The 27741-nt window shown below is 41.4% G+C and overlaps 1 protein-coding gene and 2 long non-coding RNA genes across 9 annotated transcripts in view; 2 read left to right on the forward strand and 1 right to left on the reverse strand.

Moving 5' to 3' along the window:
• The window catches only part of NBEA (neurobeachin), a 353050-nt gene extending 345413 nt beyond the window's left edge, over window positions 1–7637 (forward strand). For all 3 annotated transcript variants that reach the window (XM_082221535.1, XM_082221536.1, XM_082221534.1), the window contains 4 exons: window positions 140–241; window positions 1868–2064; window positions 2583–2734; window positions 5825–7637. In XM_082221535.1, the coding sequence (XP_082077661.1) occupies window positions 140–241; window positions 1868–2064; window positions 2583–2734; window positions 5825–5915 (542 nt within the window). In that variant the 3' untranslated portion in view covers window positions 5916–7637. The remainder of the gene's footprint in view (window positions 1–139; window positions 242–1867; window positions 2065–2582; window positions 2735–5824) is intronic.
• Window positions 1–27741, reverse strand: part of LOC309531856 — a 63364-nt gene that overhangs the window by 20257 nt on the left and 15366 nt on the right. For 3 of the 5 annotated variants that reach the window (XR_014219478.1, XR_014219479.1, XR_014219480.1), the window contains exon 3: window positions 22787–22868. This is a non-coding gene — a long non-coding RNA (uncharacterized lncRNA). Of the gene's footprint in view, window positions 1–3110; window positions 4687–18384; window positions 20264–22786; window positions 22869–27741 lie in introns of those variants that run through there. The other 2 variants (XR_014219481.1, XR_014219482.1) reach the window with 2 other exon arrangements.
• Window positions 23680–27245, forward strand: LOC309531863. Its single transcript, XR_014219491.1, has 2 exons — window positions 23680–23949; window positions 25825–27245. It is a non-coding gene; the product is annotated as an uncharacterized lncRNA (long non-coding RNA).

Genomic DNA, 27741 nt, shown 5'->3' on the forward strand with positions numbered 1-27741 from the left:
CTTAGCTCAAGCCCAACAAAGAGTGAGCCAATCGGTGGAGAAACAGGGGTTCAACGAAAGATAAAAAGTTACAAAGCCAGTTTGAATCTGATTTGTTGCTGATGAATTATATTTTACGTGAGATGTCTTTCCGTTTTAGGTGATTATCCAGCTCCCAGAGCCGTTCTGACTGGTCACGACCACGAAGTCGTCTGCGTATCGGTGTGTGCCGAACTGGGACTTGTCATAAGTGGTGCTAAAGGTCAGTTGTCAATTAAAGTCTTACAAATTTGAAACTTCCTCATCAGTAAGATTTGCCTCAGGATAAGTATAATTTCATCCTCCTCTCATTATCCTACATGCTATATATTTTAATTTCTGTATCCTCCGCAGAGCTTCATCTGCCACCAGCCTGCCTGCTTGTAAACTTCCACCACGGCCCTCGGCTGCCATGGGCTGCTATGAGCCCATGCAGGTTTGCAAGCATCCTAGCTGCTGAATTGAAAATTCAATAATTAATTGTTTGTGAATAGTTTCAGCTGGTCTGATGAAAGTGGAAAGTTTTATTCTTAAAAACTCCTAGGGATGGGAATAGTTTCTGAGGTGTGGAAAATTGAGTATCAATGATGCTTATGAGTGAAGGAAGGAGCAGAGGCAGGAAGGCAGTAAATGGGTTTGCCCACATGCTGCAAACTGTGTGTACAAATCATGAATTTAATGGATGCATCTAAGAAAATGCCTCAGTCATTCTGTGTATTGAATTTGTATGCATGACTCCAGAAGAGCTGCTGTGCTTTTCTGTTGATGCCAAAGGGACAAAAAAAGTCCTGTGGCACCTTAAAATCCAACTAATTTATCACCACACAACCATTTGTCTCAAAGAAGCTAGTCTGCTGCACAGTATACTTAAAAACAAGACAAAGCTGTGTTATAGTTTACTTCCTGGATAATTTTCATACAATGATATCCAAGATGTGGCTGAAAGGATGTATTATTCATTGAATATCTCAGTTTTTGTATCAGAATGACAAATCTCTTGCCACAGTAGGGTACGAAAAGCAGTATGTCATTCTCTTGCATTCAGAGTCACAAACGCAACTATTTAAGATAGCACCAAACCTCAGCTACAAAGTGTCCCTGCTGTACAGATACTAAATGTTTGATAAATATGGACAGGGTACAATGACTTAGACCGCTGACTTGCTTCAGAAAAATATCATTCATACCACAATTGTAAGTGAGGTAGGAAAATGAAGTGGTGGGTGATCCACCACTTTCAAAAACCTCCTGGCTTGCATTAGGCACCAGGGTAAGGGAAACAATGTGTCTCCCCACCCCTATTTTTTTAATCAACTAATTTGTAACCAGTGGGAAAACTGCCTAGACCAGCTCCAGACTTGCATGGCTAATGAGCCAAGTCCTGGAGCCTCTTGGGGAAATGAAGTATATCCAAAACCACATCTACTTCATCCCTGGAGCATTAGGGGGCAGCTATATTAGCAGCTATTGCCTGTAGAAACACCACTGGTGGATGTTTCTGTGGGTATATTGGAAACCTCTGTGCTGGATATAACCTCCCCAGTAGCATTTCTCCTGTTTGTTGGCCGGAAGGAACCACTACCTGATTCCTAACCTCTTCCAGCCAGCAGATTTGTGAGCTGGGATTGTTCTGCTCAGAAATGGGAATGTGAAAATACACACACACACACACACAGGTGCACACTACTTGAAAGCGATTTCACTTTGCTGAAGCCCCACTTTAGATCAGAGACATTGTTTCCCCTACACATTCTTTCACTGTTTATATACCACTATGTGCCATCTCTGTATGCATTTGGCACAATTTAACTAAATTATGTGCCTCTCTGTATTATTTGTCAATATACAGAAGGACCTTGCCTGGTGCACACAATTACTGGAGATTTGCTGAGAGCACTTGAAGGAACAGAAAACTGCTTGTATCCTCGCTTAATTTCAGTATCTAGTGAAGGCCACTGTATCATCTACTATGAACGAGGCAGATTCAGCAATTTTAGCATTAATGGAAAACTCTTGGCACAGATGGAGATCAACGACTCAACCAGGGTAAGTATTTCCTCTCAGAACTTATTATGATGTACAACAACAGTAATGCTTGAAGAAGTCTCATGAGAAATTAGTGATCACTGGAAAATTAGGGGTCACATTTACTGGAAAAACGTCTCGGCTCTAATTCAATCGAGAAGTGAACTCTCTGTTTTTAAAACTGAGCACTTGACGATTCCTGTATATCTGTTTTAGACATACAGATTTTAAAGTGTCTCTGCTTTAAAGGTTTACATGGCTTGACATCTGTCCTCCCTTGACTAGGAGCCAAGACATGAATACAGGGCCCTGAGGAGTCCAATCCATCACGGACACCTCAGAGAGAGTAAAGGGAGTTCTTGAGGTGTTACTGATGGCACCTTTGTTGCAGGGCAAAGTCAGAAATGATCCATGGTGACTTCCAGCAAAGCCGCCTTTGCTCCTGTCCTAGGCTGGACAAGGAAATATCCTCTCACAGAAGCTGTTTGTGTTAGTCTACACAGCATTTAATGTCACTACTCATTTTGGCTCATCTGTAGGCTATCCTCCTGAGCAGCGATGGGCAGAACCTGGTTACGGGTGGCGATAATGGAGTCGTAGAAGTATGGCAGGCTTGTGACTTCAAGCAGCTCTACATTTACCCTGGCTGTGATGCTGGCATTAGGGCAATGGACCTGTCTCATGATCAGAGGTAAGTTGCAACCCAAGAGAATCATAGAATCATAGAGTTGGAAGAGACCACAAGGGCCATCGAGTCCAACCCCCTGCCAAGCAGGAAACACCATCAGAGCACTCCTGACATATGACACTCTGCTTAAAGACCTCCAAAGAAGGAGACTCCACCACACTCCTTGGCAGCAAATTCCACTGTCGAACAGCTCTTACTGTCAGGAAGTTCTTCCTAATGTTTAGGTGGAATCTTCTTTCTTGTAGTTTGGATCCATTGCTCCATGTCTGCTTCTCTGGAGCAGCAGAAAACAACCTTTCTCCCTCCTCTATGTGACATCCTTTTATATATTTGAACATGGCTATCATATCACCCCTTAACCTCCTCTTCTCCAGGCTAAACATGCCCAGCTCCCTTAGCCGTTCCTCATAAGGCATCGTTTCCAGGCCTTTGACCATTTTGATTGCCCTCCTCTGGACACGTTCCAGAGAAGCAGTGGGCCTCTTTAAACTTGTACATTTTATTTGTCTCCTCCAGTAATTCAGCCTCTCTTTGAAACACACAATACAATTCACCTCTCCATGATTTTTGGATTAAGCAATACAGCTTCTAATTTTCTTACTCAATTCTGCTGCATTACAGGAGACTCCTCATGCTGCATTTTCGACTGGGCTCCTACTTCCTTATGTTCTAAAGGCGGAGATTATTGTTATTATTTATTAAATTTATATACCGCCCTTCATCGTAAGATCTCAGGGCGGTTCACGAATAAAATAGAAGATAAAAACACATGTAAATAATTAAAAACAATACCCCGCCCTTCCCACAGACACATTTCAAAGGCTGTAGAATAGTAATCAGTCAAAGGCCTGGTGGAAGAGGGACGTTTTCGCCTGGTGCCTAAAAGTCTATAATGAAGGCACCAGGCGAACCTCCCTGGAGTGATTCTACATATGCAGGCTCTCTCCACTACTGAATCTGTATGCATTTGTTTCTTTCCCTACACCCAAACACAAAATGGAGTGTGAAGAGCCAGTTTACACACTTGTGAAACATCGGTTTAATGCTATAACGCTGTGACCCCCACGGTCAGGATTGTGGATAGTAATGTGGCGTACCAGATAGAATCTCACACTTGGACCCCCTTGGGATGTTCCGAGTTCAAACCCCTCCTCAGCTATGATGCACGTTAGAAGAGACAAGCATTAATTTCATGAGCAGCTGATGCCATGGAGCCACTCGGTATCGCTGCTGCTTACCTGGATGGCGTGGCAGCAGGATGGCGGTGAGATCATGGATGTGCAGGCAGACACTGACAGAGCCAATCCAGCATTTCTGCTAGTGAACCTGCACAGCTTTGACCTCACATCTGCCCTGTTCCACCTCCACACCTTTCAGGCAAGCAGCATGCCTCACTGTGTCAGCAACTCATTATTTCTACCTTCCTTCCCCGGCAGGGCCAGCCCCCCCATTGGGCAAGGTGAGGCAACCACCTCAGGTGGCAGGATCCACAGGGGCAGATCCGGCCTCCAAGGAATGCATCGCCTGCCACTTCTGTGGTAGCACTGATGGCTGCGGCATGATCCTTGGAGGCCGGATCTGCTGCCTCCTCAGTAGCCCCCACAATGCTGCCTCTATAGCAGTCTCTTCGCAAATGAGAGGATCTGCTGGTCTCCTCCCACCCTAGGGGAGAAATGACGAGTGCTGCACTCTGGGGTCTCCTGAGCTCTGCACCTGCCCAGCATGATTCTGAGTAGGCCCCTTTCCCCCTCCAACAGCTTTTTATTCCTAGTTCAACCACTGGGTAAGGTTGATTTGATTCCAAGCCCCCTTGTTCCTGATGTAGATCTTCACTCACCCCTTCTTCTCTGGGAGGGGGAGATTTTGTGGTTCACCTCAGATGCCTAAATGTTTTGAGCCAGCCTTGTTCCCAGTGTTGTTGTGAAGATGGTCATGGGACTATCCCACTGTACTTCCTTTGGAGAAGGGCAGGATATACATGTGTAATTTTAATTTTAAAAAAGGGGAAATCTGGCTAGCATGTTTCATTGTTGGCATGGTTTCAGCTTCCATTGACCCAGGTTTCTCATTAGCAGCACACCGGAGGGGAGATGGAGGCAGCCATGGCTCAGTGAAAATCCCTAATTTCACTCCCTTGCCTACCCAGAAATACATCTGTGTTATGTTACTGGTGACTGGGGGCGGCCGCCGAGACCACATAACACCGGTCTTGAAAGACCTACATTGGCTCCCAGTACGTTTCCGAGCACAATTCAAAGTGTTGGTGTTGACCTTTAAAGCCCTAAACGGCTTCGGCCCAGTATACCTGAAGGAGCGTCTCCACCCCCATCGTTCTGCCCGGACACTGAGGTCCAGCGCCGAGGGCCTTCTGGCGGTTCCCTCATTGCGAGAAGCGAAGCTACAGGGAACCAGGCAGAGGGCCTTTTCGGTGGTGGCGCCCGCCCTGTGGAATGCCCTCCCATCGGATGTCAAGGTGATGGAAAACTACCTGACATTCAGAAAACATCTTAAGGCGGCCCTATTCAGGGAAGCTTTTAATGTATGATATTTTAGTGTTTTTTGGTTTCTGTGGAAGCCGCCCAGAGTGGCTGGGGAAACCCAGCCAGATGGGCGGGGTATAAATAATAAATTATTATTATTATTATTATTATTATTATTATTATTATGCACCACGTTAGATGCAGTAGCAGAATATCACATTTCCATCATTGTTCTTGTACAGTGGTACCTCAGGTTAAGTACTTAATTCGTTCTGGAGGTCTGTTCTTAACCTGAAACTGTTCTTAACCTGAAGCACCACTTTAGCTAATGGGGCCTCCTGCTGCCGCCACGCCATCAGAGCACGATTTCTGTTCTCATCCTGAGGTAAATTCTTAACCCGAGGTACTATTTCTGGGTTAGCAAAGTCTGTAACCTGAAGCGTATGCAACCTGAAGCGTATGTAACCCGAGGTACCACTGTATGTCTAATATGATTCTATGATCTTTGGAATCAGCATAAGTATAGTTTGAGGGTGGAAAAACCTGACTGCTGTGAACATTTTTTAAAGAAATAACTCAGTATGTACAGTTTGTGTCTTTGTCTCTCTTTCAGGACTCTAATTACTGGCATGGCTTCTGGTAGCATTGTAGCTTTTAATATAGATTTTAATCGGTGGCATTATGAGCATCAGAATAGATATTGAACCGGAGTGAAGAACTGAAAGCAAAGGCGAAATTGAGAGCACAAGTGCTACTGAAAGGCATAATCTCTGGTGGAAAAACAAGTCTGCATCGACCTCCGTTGTACATTCCATTACACCCAGCAATAGCTGTCCATTGTAGTCAGCAACCATTTTACTTTGTGTGTTTTTTCACAACCGAACACCAGCTGCTGCAGAAATGAGCTTGTATCATGTAAATTATAATGACTTAGGAGATGTTTTGGTAATTATTTCATATACCTTTGTTTACTGAGAAAAGCTAGTGGAGAACACGTCACAAGAGACTTTTGAATATTCTGAGGAAACTTGTGTCCGGTTGTTACATTGTTTGGGGCCATGAACCTAGCATACATTTCCCATTTCCAGCCTCTTTTCAAGCTGAAAATAATAATAATTAAAAGGATTAAAATAAACTACGTTTGATACTTTGTACATCAGATGCACATCTTAACTTTAAAGGGATACTTTTGTAAAAGTAAAACCTTGTATAAAGAACAAAAAATGTTTCTTAACTTTATTGTGGAGTTACAACTTGCATGTACTTTAAACCTGAATGTCTTGATGAAACGGCGACATTCACAGGTTGAAGTGAACTGCCTAAGGGCCCAGCTTGCATTTAAGGGTTGAAATGGGGCACAAGCCGCAGTTTTGTCATTGCCACTGAAATATGGTTTGCTCTTTTCAATCTCAAGCCACACGCCCCCTTCTAAGTGGAGTTTTTGCTTATGACATGAAGCGTTTGGATATGAAGCCATTGTTTGCCATATTTATGCGTTGCAAGAGGAAGAGAAAATCCTTCCTTTATTAATTTAGTACCGCGATAGAAAGGCAGGAGCACGGAAGAGAGATGAGAGGATACTCGCGTGCTTAATGACTCCCACCAAAGCAAGAGTGCTAGACTTCTAGATTCATCACATTTGGCATACTGTACATTGCAGGGAGAGAGCAATTAAGATTTTCTCTTCATTTCCTTGGAAATAAAGCTTGGTTAAAAAGGACCTTAGCTTCATTGGGGTTGTTCTTTTACATTCTTCTGAAAGTCACGCATTAAGCCACATTCTCTGTTGACGGCACTTCATGTCTGACAATACTGTAACGATGACGATCAGGATAATTTGCCGCACATTCTACGGATCAAGTAACACACCCAGGGGTATATACACTTTACTTCATGTTTCTTCTTTGTATATTTGGTGACTGTATTGTCATAGATGTACATATTGTGTCGGTAGGGCTATGAGGCATGTAACAGGAATGTAATTTTCTCAGACTTTACACTCACTTGCAGTCATTTATTTAAAAAAGATAAAAACAAGGTAACGGATTCTTTGTACTGGCACCAGAAACATATCATTATTTATTGATGTGATTCTTATTTGTTCTCCACCTTGTATTAGTAAGTTTTAGCACTAAATACCTTCTTCATTGTTGTTTGTATTTATAAAATTCTGAAATCATGGGGAATCAATGTAATGATTAAGTTATTCATCATTGGTCTGTAAGCAATATCTTGAGTTTGTAGCTTAGAATTGGGAGAATATTGAACATCTGGAAGATAAGTTCATTTCATCTCAAGATCATGGTGAAATATTTTGGATATATAAATTCCTTAAGCTATTGTAACCATGTTTTATTGCAAAGATGTAAAATATGCCAGATGTGTGTGAGTTGGAAATCAAAAAGAAAAATAAAATATGCAAAGAATTCATGGATTGCTTCTCTTTTTATTGAACATTTGACCCAAATGTCATATTGCTGGTGGAAAAGGAAATTCAAATTTTTAGTCAGATGCATTGCCTGCAAAATTAAATCAGAAAGATGCAATCCATCCATAAGCTCAGGAGTGGTTGGTCCATGGAGAAGGACCCTGGCTAAGAACTCCCAGAGTGACTGCCAGACTCCAGACCCCCCTGCCCATACACAAGTGTTTTCATGGAACATTTCAACCCCCAAGTAGAAAGAATGAAATAAAATAATAAAAAATATATAGGGAAAAAGTAAAACATTGCAGAATTCATAAAAGCAAGTCCAATAAATAATTAGCAGATTAACAACTCTTAATTATAAAGCAAACTAAACTGCTAAACTGCAAACAATCTGAATTTCCTTATAACTAAATTGGGAAAAAAACAACAGACGAGAATAAGGCAAATCACTGTGCTCCTAACTTCAGAGGCACAATGCTAATTTAGCAAGAAAGAAAACCCTGTCTTTCCACTGCTAAGATTCCTATAGAAACTCATTAACACTACACAAGTCTTTCTGTTTCATTGGGTACAAGCAAACTATACTTCATCCCTTTGACAAGTCAGCCTGAAAAACATTGCTATAACAATGAAGGTTATATCACTTTGTATTATGCAGCTAAAAGGTACCTGAAACAGTAATGAAACATATTCTGAATATACTCACTGCTGTTCCACCAACACCAAGGGGAAGATGCATGAACCTTTATTCTATCTGTCTATCTATCTGTCTATCTATATCTATCTATCTATCTAATTATGTTTAGCAAATTTCTAATTTTGAAATGCAGGTGACCTAGTCCTTTCTACTGTTCACCCCCTTTGCACAGCCCTGCCCCTGTTCCTTCCTCCCTAAGGCACCCTCCACCCAGAAGAAAAGGAGAGAGAGAGAGAGAGAGAGAGAGAGACTCTTAGTGTAGGGGAGTAGGTCTAATTAGAGACCCAGAAGCGGAAGCATCCTAATGCTGGCAAGGAACCTTGCAGGCTGCACGTGTAAAGCTACAAGCGCTGCCTGTGAACAGTTGTTATGGAGGAGGCTTGTTATAATACAGTGTATCAGCCCTGCTGACAGGGAAGCAGAGTGTTTGAAGCAAGCCCTTATGCGGCAGGGATAACAGCATCTGTAACAGACTTCCTGAGATAAAGGGGAGTTTTGATAACTTCAAGAGACATTCTTCCCCCTGCAAAAACACACACACACCAAAAAAAACACCAACGCACTATGGTTGCATATAAATACATAACTTACTCCCGCCCTTACATATAAAAAAAGAACATCTTTTAAATGTAGAGCTTGGTATGCAGCATATAGCTACATTTTCCAATGCATTTTGTTGTGAAGCAGAAGCTGATACATACTGCTTTTATGTGTCTGGAATTGTGATTTTGCCCAAGTATTTTAACTCCTGTTTTTCAGGAGGTGTGTAAGTCTCTTCCAGTGCAATAAATGAGAGTTACTAAATATGATTAATTTTGGCCCACTTGTGTCTATGCTGCCACACATACCAAAGCTGCAACATTGGACACAGAGTGATGCGAAAAGTCATGCAAGGAATAGCAAAATAACTGGCAGGGTGGGGTATTAGTGGTTTGCACAGGGCTTGGTTTACCCTCCTCCCAACATCTACCAGTCCATCAAATACGAATTTATTTCCATTCATTTGTAAAAGCTTAAGTTGTCTTTCCATCTCTTATCAACTGCTTTTGCAATCTCTGCTTCTAAATTATCTAAGCAATTTAAACTACAAGTAACTGGAAAGCTACTGGAAACTCCAATATGGTAATATTTAATTTCATAGGAGAAAACGCCAGAAAGATACAAAGTCCAGGTCCAGCATGGAACTGAGATGCTCTCTCTTAAAAAGTGGACATGTTTTGAATATGAGGAAAATAAATAGGAGCAAAGAGTCCAGCAAAACATATGTATTGCTGGCAATAAGGCAAGAGATAGTCAAGAGTGCAACTGCTACAATGTTTGCAATGGAAAACAAACATGTTTTTCAATACAACAAGGTGGTAGGTCCTTTGGATAATAAACATGTTCAAAGGTGAGTTACTGAAGCAGAAGAGGGAGACCGCAGAGAAGCAAGATGTGCTTTGAAGGCACTTGAGGGCATCACCTGGCTGAAGCTAAGCATGTCTGGTTCTGGTCAGTGCTGGATGGGTGACTTCCTGGGAAGCACATGCATGGTGCCATGGCTTTCATAGAAACATAAGTAACGAAAGATAAACCCTGAATGAATTCTTTGTATGTCTCTTCCCTGCAGGAGCACACAACCAAACAACAGAAGTGTTAAGAGGTGGGTTCAAGGGTTAAATGACAAATTCAAAATTAATGAATCACAAAGTTCAGACCTGGACCTTGCAAAAATTCAAATGTAAAATTGTTGATCTTAGAAACAAAATTAAGACAAATCACCTCTAAAACAGACTTCTTTAGCTGAGAACTTTTTGTGCCACTTTTCTGATGTTTTCTGGTCACTTCCAGGTTTGGCACAATGCACGCATATATGGTTGCACACATATCTGATGCACCTAAAATGGTTGCTGCCTGTAATATAAAGCCCTTTCTGATTTTAAAAAAAGGTAACTGGGGGTGGGTGGGACTTGATAGAGGCTGATTCGTAATAGATTTGGGACAGACAAAAGTACTTATTCAGAGTGCATGATTCTGAATATCAACTGCTAGTGGGGTGAGGTGGGGGTAGATGGCTGTTGCTGGCATGCCCTTCTTATGAGCTGCCCAGAAGCAACTACCTGGCCTCATTTGGCCGAAGAATGCAGCAGTAGATAGCACTTTGTTCTAAATCAGTACGGTAGCTCTTGTGTTCCTTTCACATATCCCCAAAAGCAGGAAATTATGTTCCTACGTTTTCATATCCCCAAGAACAGTGAATTAAAATGTGATTTACCATCATTCCTCTATCCCATATAGACCAATTCAGCATGGTAGCAATTTACGCTGTCAGAACTCACTGCAAATAAAACATGGCTTTTGTGCAAAATAAATAAATAAAAATAGAGAAACTAAATAGGAATGTTCAGTGACGCGGGCCTAATTAGTGCTTGGAGCAATGAACCAACTACACAAATTTTCTAATCAACACTCATCATAGTCTCAGCGAGAGCTGTTGTGTTCCTGAAGAGTGTGCGTTATATTTATGAAGTGATCTGACCATTAATCCTTAACAACGGGCCCATAGAATTCCTCATTCTGTGGAAAAATACACACTGGAAATGCAAAAACCTGTGCTATACACCATTTATGATGTTTAGACAAAAAGGAATGCTCTTTTATATTGACCACAACAGCCATGCAGTTGTGGATGGAGGATAATAAATATTTGGATGATTGATAGACCACTGCGTATCACATGGCATGTCTCACTTTCAGCTTAATAGAAGAAACCATTCTCGGCCAAAAAAACATAATTAGCGTGGGGCAACTACCATATGACTTATTTTTCTATTTTAATGCTTCCAAAATGCAGAGGTAGTTAGTTTGTAGCTGTTGCTTTTTCCACTGAGTGTTAGATGATAAATTCCCTATAGTCTAGGAGACATTCTCCCTTTCATAATGCAGCATGTGTGAGGCGGTAGATACCAGAGGTCACCATTCTCCTTCCTCAAATCTCAATAATTCTCTCTCTCTCTCTCTCTCTCTCTCTCTCTCTCTCTGTGTGTGTGTGTGTGTGAGAGAGAGAGAGAGAGAGAGAGAGAGAGAGAGAGAGAAGGAAGGAAGGAAGGAAGGAAGGAAGGAAGGAAGGAAGGAAGGAAGGAAGGAAGGAAGGAAGGAAGGAAATGGAGAGTCACAAAGAGAGTGTTGATTTGTTAAGGCAACCATATATAAACTGACCTGGATATCTATAGGTAGCCATCTGAAGGCAGTTCTGCTTCACAAAGCTTTTAATGTTATATCTGTTTTTGTCTTTTCCCCCTCTGAATTTTGTTGGAAGTTGCCCAGAGTGGCTTGGGTACCCCAGTCAGATGGGCAGTGTAAACAACAACAACAACTATTAATTATTAATTATTATTATTATTAGTCAGCAGAAACCAATGAGCACAAAGCAACATCAGGGGGTGGGATAAATTGGAGCTCATTGTGAGCTTATTTAGGCAGCTGGTCAGTCTATTTATCCAACTCAGGCTGGCAGTACCTCTCCTCAGTTGAAGGAGTAAGCCTTGCAAATTGTGTACTGATTGTTTTAACTGAAGATGAACCTGGGGCTTTCTGTATACTATCAGCCCTTCCCTCAAATATAATGGTATTTTTAGAAGTGTAAAATAATTTCCAGGAGACACTGCTCTTCTGCCTGTGAGCCACCCACTCACCCACTTTTGATAATCCCCAAGTGGACTCGCATAATGCTGATCCAGAGCACTGTGGGAATATAAAAATGGCGGCTTCCCACCCACCCACCCACCCCTTCTGCTCTGCAAGTCTGAGCCAGTGGATATGGCAGGAAGGCCCAGTCCAGGGAAGGTGTCAGGGCTGTGGTCTCTCCCAGAGCACGAGAGCCCCAGCCAGTGCCTGAGGAGGCTGGCTGTTGGCATTGACCTTGCACATGTCACACTGCACCATAACACTTGATCATCTTGCCTGGGATGATCTCTTCAAATTCTCACACTAAGTTTTTGGGCTGTAAATTAGACGGTCCTCCCCAAATCCCCTCAACTTATAAAAACATTCTGTTAAAATATTTACGTTAAAAACCAGATACACTCTCCAGGCTTTAGCATTCAGTGTGTGGGGGAAAACGTTCATTAACACTATTCATCGATTTAATTGAGCGCATTCATAAAGGCTTTGACAAGCAAGCATTTTGCTTGCTAATTGTAGGGTTGGTTATGATTATAAATGGGCTCAATGTGCAATCTTTCAATAAAGAACTTAGGGAAGGGGAAGCAGAAGAACCATAGTCTCTCACAAACTGCTTGGCAAATATGGAATTCATCTCTTTCAAGGGTAGGCAGGCTGCTCAGAAACTTAAAACAAAATTCTGCATAAGAAATCTATTTAAAGGATTGGTCTGAAAACAGATAGCTTGGGATAAAACACTGAAAGTATCAAAGGTCTTATCAATGTGAACCAGAGATGTATACTACAATAGCTACTTTGGGGCTTAATAAAAATCTTCCCAAAGTTGCAATCTTATGGTCCCTGGTCTTTTATTTTCATAAAATTATACACTGCATGATTTGTAAAAATTCTCAAGGTGGTTTACTAAAGAACAAAACAAGAACATTCATGGTAAAAACAGTATGAAACTATTTAAAACCTTTTAAAAAAATAAAACCAGTGATAAACAAAAACAGATCAAAACACACGTCAACATTCTAGATAGCTGGGTAGGCCTGCTAAGCAAAAATGGTTTTAGCAGGCGCCAGACCAAGTACAGTGAAGGTGCCTGCTTGAAATCAAAAGGCAGGGAGTTCCAAGGTGTAAGGTGCTGCTGCACTAAAATGTTGCTTTCTTTCTCCACAAACTAAAGCAGCTGGATATGTGGAGTAAGTGTCCTAGGGGACATAGGACTGACTGAAACTCCCTCCTCAGAACTCCAACACTGGGGAGGAAAGATCCAACATCAGATCATGGGAAGGATAGTAATTATTATTAATAATAATAATAATAATAATAATAATAATAATAATAATAATAATTCTTATTGAATAAGAAACAGATAGAGGAGTCAAAGTTTATTCCCCTGTTCTCCCTCCTACCCTGCTGACTTAAGGAGTAGACCTGCCATTGGACTACCCACTTCTCCTCATCTTAGGACTGGAGCCTAAATCAGAAGATCTCAAAGCCTTGGAAGGTTCATCTATAGAGATATAGCCCTTCAGATGGCATGGACCCAAGCTGTATGGGGATTTGTGGGTCATAATCAGAACTTTGAGCTGTACCTGGAAATGGAGCATTTTCCAATGGAACTGCTGCAACAAGGAATGTCAGCAATCTGGCAGCAGCATCTTGGATCTACTGAAGTTTCCATACACTTTTCAAAGGCAGCCCTACATACAGTGTGTTACAGTAATCCAGGCATGTCCAAAGTCCGCCTGTTTTTCCCTGCCCCTGTGGCAGTTTATTTACTGGGGTAAAATCGTAAAAAAAGCTCAGCAACTTGGGTGGGCCCTTATGCATGTTCACTTCATCAAATCTGGCCCTCTTTGAAAAAAGTTTGGGCACCCCGCTAATCTAAATGGGATGTAATGTGGTTTGAGTTTTCAGGTGGGCCCTTCTTTTGGTCCTGCTGCCACCCTCACAGGCTGGGGACATGGGAGAAAGCCTTCTTGGTGGCTACTCCCAGACTTTGACTCTCTCTCCCAAGAGAAGATACATAGACTCCCTCCTTGTTATTCTTCCAGTGGCAGATGAAGTTCTTGTTCCAACAGACTTTTGGGCACTGACTGATTTCAATGAAATGACTGGTGCTGTGCTGTTTTTGTTGTTATTACTGATATGTTTAAACAGATTTTATATATGTGCCTAGTTTTATTTATATCAATGCTTAATTGTATTTTGGGGTTCATTTTCCTAATGGGGGGGAAAGTGGGGCATAAATAAATATACAACAACAACAACATCATCATCATAACTAATCCAACCACATTTGGAGGGTCATGGGTTTCCTACCCATACCTTATATCAAAAGTTGCATGGGAGCCAACACAGAGGCAATGACAACAGAAGGGACTGAAGAGCGAATTCATATTGTAGCAGTGCCTAAAGGTATGAGAGAAAATGGCAAAAAATATTGGAGGGAGGCCCTGGGCTTTTCTGTTTATTGATCTTGAAGTAAAAAACAGGTGAGAAAAGATATGCTGGCTATTTTAAAGTTATTTTTTTCACTCTGTGAACACAAATTCAAGGCAGCAATGAGTCAATGGGTTGTTACCTCAAAACAGGCAACCACATAAACAGATCAGAAATGTCTGTATCATCATTGTAATAATGGCTGTCACATAGTTAGCTCTGACAGATTATAATTTCATGGAAATATTACAACAGCAACACTCTCATCAATCTCACATACTTTTCTTCCACTCTTGAGGCCACTTACCCTCTGCTAATGCAACTAAATTCACTGAATCTAATCCAGGGTAGGATTGTGGTCTTAATATGTCATCAACAAAGGATAATTCATCAACATTACCAAATATGGTCACAGTCACACACAACAATTTACAATTTATTAAATGAACCCAGCTGGTAAATGCTTGGTAGACAAGAAGCCAGGATGAGGTCCTTTTATTAGCTATAGCTCAGGAGGAACAATTTGGCTCTTCCATCTGAGAATTACCTCAGGCACTCACTAAAGGAAATTCTATAGCAAAGCCACATAATGCAGTCGACATCTAACTCCAAGTTTATATGAGCACAGGTCACAACACCAGTCACCAGAGGGGCTCATAAAGCTTCTTTCCTAGCATAACAAACCATCAATATTTGCCCAGCCATGAATGCCTCAGCTGAAGTCACATTCCCTCTGGCTTTTGGTAACCCCATGCCAGCCTCTTTAGATTTTTCTGAAAAGAGAGTGGCAATAGATACTGGGGTCAGATTTCAGAGGCAATTTTACTTCGTTGATATATAACGTAATAAAAAGACTTTCATTCAGCATTTTTGACTAAAAGGTAAATCTCCCCTCAGCTTCCCCCTCTCGCCCAGAATCATAGAATTGTAGACCCGATCCTTCTTATATTTATAGAATTCTGGAGCCCCCCTCTCCATAATTAGAGAACTGAAACAATAAAGAACTGGACTTTTTCAGTAGAAAATTTATACAGGAAACCTGAAATCCGTATCTAGTCATATATATATATATATATATATATATATATATATATGCAGGAACAAGAAGCCGAAAGCACCAGCCTGAAGATGACGAGTGAGACCTCGTCGAAACGTCGCACAGACACCCCGACTCTTACACGGGAAGACACCCGAAGACACCAAAACCTACATTCCTGTACCCGTGAAAATCTACGAAAGCATATATATATATATATATATGCAGGTTTTGGTGTCTTCGGGTGTCTTCCCGTGTAAGAATCGGGGTGTCTGTGCGACGTTTCGACGAGGTCTCACTCGTCATCTTCAGGCTGGTGCTTTCGGCTTCTTGTTACTGGAACAGAGCAGAGTCTGGTGTTTGAGTTCCTATAAATACTGTTGAGGGGTGTGGTGTATAGCCTTCAACGTTCTGGGCAGAGAGGAAGTCGTCAGAAAAAGAAGAAAAAACTTCCTCTCTTTTCCAACACATGAAATGCCGTCAAAAAAGAAGAAAAAACTTCCTCTCTTTTCCAACACATGAAAGAAACAGGACACGAAATTAATTTTGCAGATTCCAAATTGCTCTTTAACATGGAACATCACCACAAGAGAATAATCATGGAAGCCATCGAGATAGAGAAACACCCTCACAACATGAACAAGCGTGACGACACGTCCCGCCTGCCAGACATCTGGAAATTAGCCCTCCCCACAAAAACCGACACCAGAACCAGAGGCACACAGAACGCCGTCACCAATCAACCACACCAGACCCAAACCCAGACCCTCTCCACAGACATATTACAGACTCCATCCAGCAACCAAACTATAGTGGCACCTCCGGATGCTGCACCCCCCTGCAATCCCTACACAGATCTGGCTGGCACAAGGCACAAAACCATAGCTCGCCCCTATACACGAAGCCAAGCCAGAGCACAACTAAATGCAGCACAGCCATCTTCTCAGAAAAACTCTTCACAAGCTCAAGAGGTCAAGACACGAGAGCTTTAGCAACTAATCTACACTTAATGACCCACCCAGTGATATTCAGAATATCACTCATGAAATCACCCAAGATATCCCTCAAGTAATTAAGGAACAAAAGAAGAAAAGACACACTAATCTAGGAACTTCCTCTCTGCCCAGAACGTTGAAGGCTATACAACACACCCCTCAACAGTATTTATAGGAACTCAAACACCAGACTCTGCTCTGTTCCAGTAACAAGAAGCCGAAAGCACCAGCCTGAAGATGACGAGTGAGACCTCGTCGAAACGTCGCACAGACACCCCGACTCTTACACGGGAAGACACCCGAAGACACCAAAACCTGCATTCCTATACCCGTGAAAATCTACGAAAGCATATATATATATATATATATATATATATATATATATATATATATATCACATCACACGCACACAAACATATATATATACACACACAACACACACACACACACACACACATATATATATGACTAGATACAGATTTCAGGTTTCCTATACCAAAGTTTTGGCCATCAAAGAGAAAAATTTGGATGAATACTTGGAGCTAAAGAGAAAAACTATTAAGGGATCGTAAAAGAGGTGGAAGAAGCCAAGGCTTATTCAGATTTATGAGTGGGTGGAAGTTATTCAGACATATAGAAGAAACTTTGATTATCTAGTCAAGATCAAAGTATTTGCCTTAGCAAAAGTGCAGGGATGTCTTTAACCACAACAATTCCCAAGTTATTCATCTGCCTTGTTCACCAAGCTTTTGGGACCTAGGTACTAAGACAATTGCACACACAAAAGTCATCTTTAGAGTATGGAGAATTTTATCTACAAATGGAAAGGTCCTGAAAGAAGCACAAGATGCTTCTGAGTGGAAAACTGCTTTATAGAACAGTGCCACACACATGGATACCCTCAATTGTGTGAACCTGCCACTCACGTGTCACTTGAAAAATGCCTCCTGGATAAGAGAGAGATATTTTGCTGGAGGAAATAAACCTGGAGGACCAGCTGGAGGAAAGTGTGTAAAGCTCACAAATTTAGATCCAGACCAGACTAAAGCAACATTTTTACTACAAGAAAAGGGAATGGCGCAAGGCAGCATCAATTATTAGCATCCTGACCCATTCGTAGCTCTAAACTAAAGAGATAAGAGGTCCCTATTGCTATAGGGAACAACAAGTAGCAGAAATTACATATTCTAGGTGCAAGGGTGTAGACAGTGGAATACAGCTGCGATGTGCAGGACCTTTAAGTGAAAACCAGGAAGGAATCTCTTTGCCTCAAGGTTTTACCTTCCCAAAGTCCTGCTCTCCTGCACTGCATTGTGTGAGAGCATACAGACATTTTGGAGCTCAGATTTCCATCTTTGTACCTCACTCATGTTCTTAAATACACTTTTCTCCTCACAAAATGGAGATCTTAGAAGCAGAGGTTTTCAGGTGATATACGGTAACAAGCAGCTATCTGTTTACTGCTGACACTTTGGTGAAAATATGGGTTCTGTTTTCTTAAACAATGGGATGTTCTGCCAAGCCTACGGGAAACTTGCCAAGGAGGCAAGATAAGAATCTTGTATTGTACTCAATAGGCCCTGTGGCATCACTCAGGCACTCCAACATCCAAGAGTCTCATGCTCTAACAACTGAGCTATTCTAGGTGCTAATTCTCCAAAATTCTGGAAGGGTGGGTGAGCGGGGTGGGGCGTACAAATATTAGTCTGGATGTTGTAACTACAGTGTAGCTTATTTCATTTTATTTATTCCATTAAATTTATATAGGAAACCTAGTAAGATGGATGGGGTATAAATAATAAAATAATTGTTGTTGTTGTTAACCATTTGATTGTTGAAAAAACCTCAAAGCGATTTACAAAAAAAGATAAAACAATAACATTATCACTAAAAAATTAATAATAAAATATTTTCAGACTATGTTCTATGAAGGAGATTTCAGACTGAATCTAAGGTACTGCTGATATTTGAGATTTCAGGTACACACATAGGGTTCTGGAATAAAGAAGCAATAAGTGGTTCTTGAAAACATTCATTATCTGTGTTATCTAGATCTGTCCCATGCCTTATGTGAGATTCCAGGTTAGGGAGATATAGCCGTTTTTATATTATATTATTATTTTGGATGGTGCGCTAGCTGAAATAATCTATTGAAGCCAAATTGTGTTGTCTTATCTGTTATGCAGAATTATCCATCTTCGGATGGTAGTAAATTATCTTTCTGTGTTACTGAACTAGGGATGGATGAATCTCTGGAGTAGAGATGGACAGATCAGTCAAAATGGGTTTCACTCGGTTTCTTGCTTTTCCAATCTTAAATTCAATTCAACACACTTCCAAATCAGTTTCTTCCCCCACCCCAGCCCCCACAAAAATTCATCAGCAGTTGTGTATGCATTTTTGCCTAATATACACATTTTGCAAGGAAGTGGTGCAGCAATAAAAAAAAAACAACTGCTGGCACATTTGCAAAACAAAACAAGGTCTGGTATAGTTTTAAATCGGATGGGGGACGATGTGTTGAGATTCCTGTATTGCACTAGATGACCCTTGGGTTCCCTTACAACTCTATGATTCTCTGAATCAATTATATTTCCTGATATAATTCATTTTTAGATATCATTTTAATATATGCATATTTATCCCTAACATACACGTTTTTGGACACATTTCTCTGACCAAAGCTGTGTTCTAATAGCATATATTAATATAAGGGATAACAATGTATATAAAAATATAAAGTAGCTGTCTGTCAGAAAGGAGAGCACAACACAGCCTAGTACAGTTTGCACAGCCCCAGATTTACTACAGGGAGGATGATTGTTTTGGAACAGAGTTCAGTGTTACTGTTTCCTACTCACTTACAGGGAATTGGCAGGAATCCAGACTGAAGAACCGGTGTTCATGTATTGGAACAGCCAGATCCATGCAACTGGCAAAGCTCCCTGAAACTGATTCACCAACAGCTGCATGTCATCTCCGACATGCCAATATTTTAAAACTTGCCTCTTGTTTCCCTATTGACAACTTCAGGATGTATGTAGGAGAAATGCAAAGCATCTCTGAAATTGTCTCTTCGTTTTGCAGTTTGCAGTTACTTACCATGCTATCCACCAAGTACTTCCAGTACATAAAAGAGCACTAAAACCCTCCCTTCTGTTGCAGAGATGTTTCTCCATTAGCACCGCAACCCCTTGTGCCCAACAAATGTGCTGGTGGGTAATAGGCCTGCTGGTCAGGAAGCCCTGAAATGGAGCGTTGGAAGGATGGAACCAGCCTGGGATTCACTGGATCCTGCCCTAGCCTCACTGCCATCACACAACAGCAAGGAATCCAAACTGGGCCCAGTTGTCCTGCCTCCCATCATCTGCCATGGCTACTTTTGAGCAACAGGGTTGCAGTTACTGTTGTAGCCCCACAACTCCACAAAGGCCTGATTATGGTGGTGGGGAAGTTGGGGGTTGTCCCTTAACACACAGTGATCTTGAGCTTCCAAAATTATTTCAATATTTCTTAAATTTATCTATCACCCTTCATCAGAGGAACAAGAGGATTATGGGCTGATTAGCATATAGATGTGCAGCATTTCATAATTTGATCAGCTGAAGTCTTGAAGCTTCTGTTGCATGCCTCTATTCCATATTCTGCTTAAGGCAATCCGGGAGCTCTTTCTATTGCTGTTTGACCCCTGATAGCTGCTTAATACAGTTGTCATCACTTGATGTTTCATATACTTCCAGGTTGTTGAGGAGTATTTAAGCCAAATACTGGAGGACCAGCAATTAGTATACAGCTCGATTCTAGGAAATTTCATTAACACTGAATTAATTTTATGCTATAAAGCAGAATTTTGTTCTGAAACTATGGACAACCATAATTAATTTTGCATTTCTTCTTTTAAATCTGCAGCAATAAATGTCACTTTCATGAGCCTAGCTCTGCTTAAAATTGTGCACATTTATCCCCTCGTTCAGTTCTGCTGTGCCCCTAGTCAGAAGAATTCTTACAAGCTGTTTACCATAGTGTGACCTCAAGAAAAATATACATGTATGAGAATGATTAGGTGATTATGCATCTATTTAAGAATGCAAAATCCATGGCTCCACGTGGCCATTCCTGAATGTTTGTGCAGAGGGAGCTAAGATGTCTTTCTTGTTTTCAGCATGGTGCCAATGAGAACGTATGAAAGGATATGAAAGAACACTCCTATAACAACCTCAACACAAAATAAATTAGTTTTTTGGGGAAGAAGATCATCCACAAAAAGTCTCACAAGCAACTTAAAAAAGTTAGGAGCTGACTATTTTGAGCATGGTGATTGATAGGCAAAGCTCTGGCCTCTTATTCAGCTCTTAAAGGAACAGAGGCTCTTTTAGGAAAAAGTTAGCAGCTGAAGAAATCATCCTACATTTTAAAAATAAATAAAAATAAAATAAAATATGTACATCAGGTGGGAAAAGTCCAGATCCAGGTCACTTTGAACAGAGACATTTACAACACCATGAGATTTAAATTAACCTATAAAAATTTAAGTTCTAAATTGCTGCACCCGAAATATCATCTGCATTAATCCTTTGGTTTTCATTATGATTATCTCCTCCTACTTGAAAGTAAAGCCAGGTGTGGCTAACAAAGGATTTGCCAGCCAGCTATCCTGGTCTTAGGGGGTCATGTTCAACGATAAAAGTGGAATTCATTTAATCAGTTAATCAGGATTCTAACATTCAAATGCCCTATCTGAAGCTTTTTCAAACTGACATTGTGTTGAATGATAGACTTAATGCCACATGACAGTTTGCCAGAAGCCATTAATTTAATCTCTCAGTTTTGTTTCAGGGCCTGTTAATTTGGCTGTGCCCTTAGAAGGAAGGGGAAGCGTCCTCCTCTGCCACCCACCCCCAAGTAGAAAAAGGTCACTTGTAACTTTCTCCCTGTTCCACCCCACCCATTTCCCCAGCTTACATGGATTCTTTAAAAACAAGTAGAAATGAAATTAGACCTATGTTTATACAGTCTTTTGCCTGGTCCAGGATTTATTTTTGAAAGTTGGTAAACCCTCCTTCCAATTTAAATTGAATAAGTAGGTGCAGCTGAATAAATGCAGAGGGGGCTGGCCGGCACTCGTATGTTTTCACTTTAAAATTACACAAAGGAGGACATGGAGGAAGCAGAACAGAGATACTGGGAAAGAGGCAGCCATTTATAAAGGCACAAAACTCGCTTTCCGCTCCAACATTGCCCATTGCGTGGCCAGTGAGGGATGCCCCCTTTCAGCGTCTCCAGAGTGTGAACTTCTATGTCCCAGAGAAATACTTTAAACATTACTACTTTAATGCAGTTTATGAATTTGCAAATGCAAAAGCAGGCCATTAGCAAAAACGGGTGTGGGCAGAGAGTGAGCACTGTGCAGCCACATAATTTTGTTTAACGAAGGGCTCTTGTGACGATTCAGTTTCTGTTTCAAAAAATACCTCCAGCACCACGTGCACAAAGCATCTGCAACTCTTCAAGCAAGGGAATTCTGTTTAATTATGCTGGATCCCTGTTGCAAGCACGTAGATAGCCAACCACAAATTCCTTTGTGTGCATGAGGTAATTAAGTTAGTGTATAAAACAAAATTACTAAAACAAAATTCCAAAAGGCATACACAGAAAAACAAAGCCTAAATATTATACACAGTATCAGTTTAAGATTTTGATATTTTGAAGTAAAGGGGGAAGAGAATAAAAGCCAATGTAGAAGAGAATATCTTAATTTTACTGTATTTTTTCTCTCCCAGCTGCTGGGAGATTAGCAACAATGATCCATTACAGTCATACCTCGGGTTAAATGTGCTTCAGGTTGAGCGTTTTCAGGTTACGTTCCGCTGCGACCCAGAAGTAACGGAGCACATTACTTCCAGGTTTCGCCACTCGCGCATGCACAGACGCTCAAAATGACGTCATGCGTATGCGCGGAAGTGGCAAATCGCAACCCACGCATGGGCAGATGCGCAGACACTGGTTGCGTTCACTTCAGGATGCAAACGGGGCTCCGGAACAGATCCCGTTCGCATCCAGAGGTACCACTGTGCTTGTTTGTTACTGCAGAATAAGAAGAAATGATGTAAGTTAAGGCTTACTTTAGATGCATACCCTGACTCTAAACAAATTACAGAAGGTGACGTGCAACAGCACACAAGCAAACTTCTGCGCACACAACAGGAATTCCACTTCCCACCTTTACTTCAGAGGTTCCTCCAACCCGCTGGAGCAGATTTTGGGTGTGGTAGGTGTTAGCAGACCTTGCACCTTGGATGAATTTGATTAAGGTAATCACTTACAGTTTCTGGAGTTCAAAGGCTTTTTTCATGCAGTAATTATTTACAGAAGAGTAGAGATGAGAGAAAGTTGCATAAATATTGTCTGTAGAGAAGAACAAACAAAATTGTTCTGCTTTTAGGGGCGGAGTTAACAAGGACAAAGAGGCTTACAAGCATGTGCTGGCTAGCTTGCTACACAAACAGTGCCCTCGTGTGGTTTAAAGTAACACATTAACAACAAACTCAAAAGGACATGCATTTGCTTTTATCCAAAAATAGAGAGCTATAGAGGGAGCAGAAATTGATGCCTTGAAAAATGTCTTTTGCATTGTACAGCAGACACTGTTGGATTCATCTACACTAATGAATTCCACTAAGATTAATAAGATATATGATGACTATTGATGGCCACTTACTAAGTAAGTTTACCCAGTGGCAACTTACCATATAGCACATACAAACCATACAGGACGCACAAATGCCAGTCATTATCAACATAAGAAAATTGTACAATGCCCTGACTTCCCAACCAGCAGGAAGGGGGGTGCTGAATTCTCCTCAGGGTATTAAACAACAACAACAACAAAAGTAGACAATGAAATATCCGTTGTCAACATGCTAATTAACTTCAGCTCAGTATTCCCACTTCATCTGACCAAGGTACTGCAATTTTTATTTAATTGTAATTATTTCAGATATTTACATCCCACTTGTCATACAAATAAGCTTTACAGTAAGAAATTACAATAAAATACAATTACATAATTGAAATGCTACAGGGTTGATGTTTTAGTGCCTAGTGTCTAATGAGAAGCAATATTTTCATCTAACATTAACTGACAACTTACATTTTTCTCTGTTTTAGGAGAAGCTGATCACTATACAGAGGACAAAATGAGGAAATACTTTTGTTGCATATGTAATTTTTTATATATAGGTGGAAATTTAGAAATAACTGCTATAATTTAAATAGAAATAAGATTTACTCCACCATAATAGGGAAGGCTGTGATTATAAGAAAAACACTGGGCCCTAATTTGAATAGTAGAGTGCTTGGTATCTGGTGGGCGTGGCTTGTGTCTGCTCTGGAATCAGCCCCTCCCTTCAGTGTGTGTTCCGTTAAGTTTCCGTTAAGAGGAACCAACTGTCTCTCCTTGTTTCTTGCCTCAGACTTGCCTCATGTTGTATTTAGCTTCTCTCATTATGTTATTTTGTTTTGTTTAGTCGTGTCCAACTTTTCGTGACCCCAAGGACCAGAGCGCGCCAGGCACTCCTGTCTTCCACTGCCTCCCGCAGTTTTGTCAAACTCATGTTCGTAGCTTCAAGAACACTGTCCAACCATCTCATCCTCTGTCGTCCCCTTCTACTTGTGTCCTCAATCTTTCTCAACATCAGGGTGTTTTCCAGGGAGTCTTCTCTTCTCATGAGGAGGCCAAAGTATTGAATTCCTCAGTGCCACAAAGCGGCTTATGCTAACCTTGCCTCACTTCCCTGAGCAGTGAGAAGTTCCAGGGCCGAGGGAGCTAATGTGGTACCGGCAAGATGTTGTGGACAACATCTCTCCTCATCCCTAACCATTGGCCACACCAATGGGCATTATAGTCCAAAACATCTGGAGGGCGCCACATTGGCTTTCCATGCCGTGGGGAAACACTACTAAGGTTTGGCTTCTTTTGGAGATTGATCACTGGAGATGTTCTAGCTCATGGGTCGGCAAACTAAGGCCCGGGGGGCAGATCCGGCCCAATCACCTTCTAAATCCAGCCCGCGGACGGTCCGGGAATCAGTGTGTTCTTACATGAGTAGAATGTGTCCTTTTATTTAAAATGCATCTCTGGGTTATTTGTGGGACATAGGAATTCGTTCATTCCCCCCCCCAAAAAAAAAATATAGTCCGGCCCCCCACAACGTCTGAGGGACAGTGGACTGGCCCCCTGCTGAAAAAGTTTGCTGACCCGTTCTAGCTTTTATTTTTACAATGTTTGTCTCATTTTCAAATATGCAGAATAGAGCATAAGTGGAGGCAAGCCTGATAGCACTATGCTCCTGCCTGGCAAAGGATCCATTGCCCTGCATCATTGAGCGTGAAAGAGAGACACATCCTCCAATCTAAGATGCATCAAGTTTTCACTTAACTCTCTGCCTCAGTGTCTGAAGAAGTGTGCATGCACACGAAAGCTCATACCAATAACAAACTTAGTTGGCCTCTAAGGTGCTACTGGAAGGAATTTGTTTGTTTCATTTCTCTGCTTCAAAAAACTGATCTGCCCATGTCTTTAGATTTGCCTAGGAGGCCCTCCTTGCACACTCAACAATGAGATAAATTAGCCCACGGAGTACAGCAGGGAGGGCTTTTTCAGTGCTGGCCCCATGCCCTAAGACTCTCCTATGGCATTTAAGACTCACCTATTTCCAATGGCTTCTTTGCAAAAAGAAGCTGTGCATCTATTGGGGCTTTAACTGGCTGGCAGCTTGTTTTTGTTTTTTGTTTAATGAAAGTTTGTTAAGGCTTAGCTCGTTTTTAATGGGATTGTAGAAGCCTGCCAACCTAGCAGTTTGAAAGCACGTCAAAGTGCAAGTAGATAAATAGCGGGAAGTTAAAGGGCATTTCCGTGCCAGAACCGGCTTAGTCATGCTGGCCACTTGACCCGGAAGCTGTATGCCGGCTCCCTTGGCCAGTAAAGCGACATGAGCGCCGCAACCCCAGAGTCATCCGCGACTGGACTTAATGGTCAGGGGTCTCTTTAGAAGCTTGATACTATACATTTATTGCCAAGACTGGTTTGTATGTTGATGTGGTATTATTATTTTTGCAAAGTGTTTGTTGATACTGGATTTATAATCGCGTTTTAATGTCTGGAAGCAGCCTTGTGAGGGTAGTTACCAAAAAAGAATCAGCTACCTTGTAAATATTTTAAGTATGTAAATAAATTAAAATTGTGTGCATTTTCTTCATGCACAGGGGTGGGCAATTGTGTGACCTTCTCCTTACCATTAACCCCCGCTGGAAACATTTACCGGCATTTTGAGCCATTAACCAGACATTTCTTTGACAACAGGTGCAGCGGGAATGGCTGTCCAGATTTCATTGCACCTATATACTATTCACTGCAAGGAGGAATATATGGATTTGATGCTGATCTCAGGCCAAATGCTTCCCGAGGCTGTACCTGATAAAATTGCTAAGATATTAAGAATACAGTCGGCTCCAGGGGAATTGTGATATTATTACTTCTTCCTCTTTTCTTTTTTGCACTCCCAGTGAGTGGTCCTTCAATATGATGGCAGTGATGCTTCTGTCAACATTCGCACAGCAAGTTAACACTTGTGGCTACCAAAAAGAGATTAGTGGGAAGGTTGGAGGCCATGGAGGGACTGTGAGATTAGCAATAATACAGTGTTAACAAGGGGGCTGTAACTGAACCTGGCGTGCTGGCACAATGCACAGAAATGGACTTCCAATTCCGACAATTATCCCAGCCCTTCCCAAACAATCTTTGTGTAGCTCGCATGGCTCCTTCCGTCTCCAATGGCATCTAAACAGGTCTTTAGCTTTGATCCAGAGAACATAAAGCCTTTTAAGAAAGTCCATCCATCTTTTATTTCTTGTGACACCAGCGCATTAGATCTGCCTGTGTCCAAGAGAACTATATTAAAATGGTTGTCTTCCTGCATTTCTCACTGCTGTTCCCTGTAGAATTGTCACTTGAGGGTCAAATTGGAACTCATTCAACCAGATCTGTGGCAGTGACAGCATCCAGCCTCAGGTCAGCTCTTACTCCAGAGGTTTACAAGGCAGCCACTTAGAGTTCAAGGTACAGGCTTTCGAATCTACATTGCTGGTTTGTGCTGTGCAGCGTCGCTTGCAGGATCCTTAATTCAGCTTTGCTCACATCCTTGATGCTTTATATCGTCTGTAGCAACAATAAAGCCACTTTCTTGACATATTCAAGCATTTATTTATTTTTTGATGCTAGATATATTTTTTCTTTAAAAAAGCAAACACTAAGATTGGATAGAAGGGTTGGAAAAATTTCTAGTCCTTAAGAACTGTATCATTTAAATAACACTCCTGGGGTAGAATTAACACATCCTTTCTGCCGTTTTTTCCCACCAGCTCTCTAAAGCAAAAATGCATTATCAAGTACAATGTGGGGCAGGCAGTCAACTTATTTTTTAAGGTAGTACCAGGAGACAAGTAATGTGTTATAGTGTGGGTGATATTTGTTCTTGGCAGTTGGGAATTTGAACATGTTGCTTTAGTTTAACTTCACTTTTGTTTGTTAGTTATGTCCACACTAGAGCCAGAAAAATATTTGCCTTGGCTCTAATGAAGTTCTTTGGGTGTTTGTGGAATTCTTATGGAATAGGGTAATCTTATGATACTTTTTTCTAAATTATAACTGAAAGCACTCATCACTCCTGCACCTGAAAAAGTTGGTTTTTGTACCATGAAATATTAGAACTGTCCACACGCAAATGAACCTGCCAGTTTAGTTTCTGCATTGTCCTGCTTCCAAGCAGGTGTGCCTAAAGTAATGATTTGAGAAAAGATGGAACAGGTAGTAGTCTCAGGTTGGCAGGGACCTTTGTCTAAGTGCCCTGGTGGACTAGCTCCTATGCCAGTACATTTTCTGGTGGCTTATAGAGCAATGGCACTGGTGCTCCTCTGATTGGCAGCACCAGGCACCTGCCAGTTTAATTTCCCACAATGCCATTGAACGCAGCATCATATTTAAAGGAGCACAGGGCAGGCATTGGTGATGTTCCCTGCCAGGGTGCTGGGACATTAGCAACTATGCAAAAATGATGTGTGAGAATGCCAAGCTGGGTATGTCTCTGCATCAGTAGTGACTGACTGACTGATCCATCACACATACTGCAAAGATGTAGTGGGTTGTCCCATCTCACTGCAAGTGAATTGGAAATAGACAAGGCACAGCAGTGGAACATAAAAACCCTATTCACATGTTACT

This window comes from Podarcis vaucheri (genome assembly GCF_965113315.1).
Source record: "Podarcis vaucheri genome assembly, chromosome: 4".
NCBI classification, from domain to species: Eukaryota; Metazoa; Chordata; class Lepidosauria; order Squamata; family Lacertidae; genus Podarcis; species Podarcis vaucheri.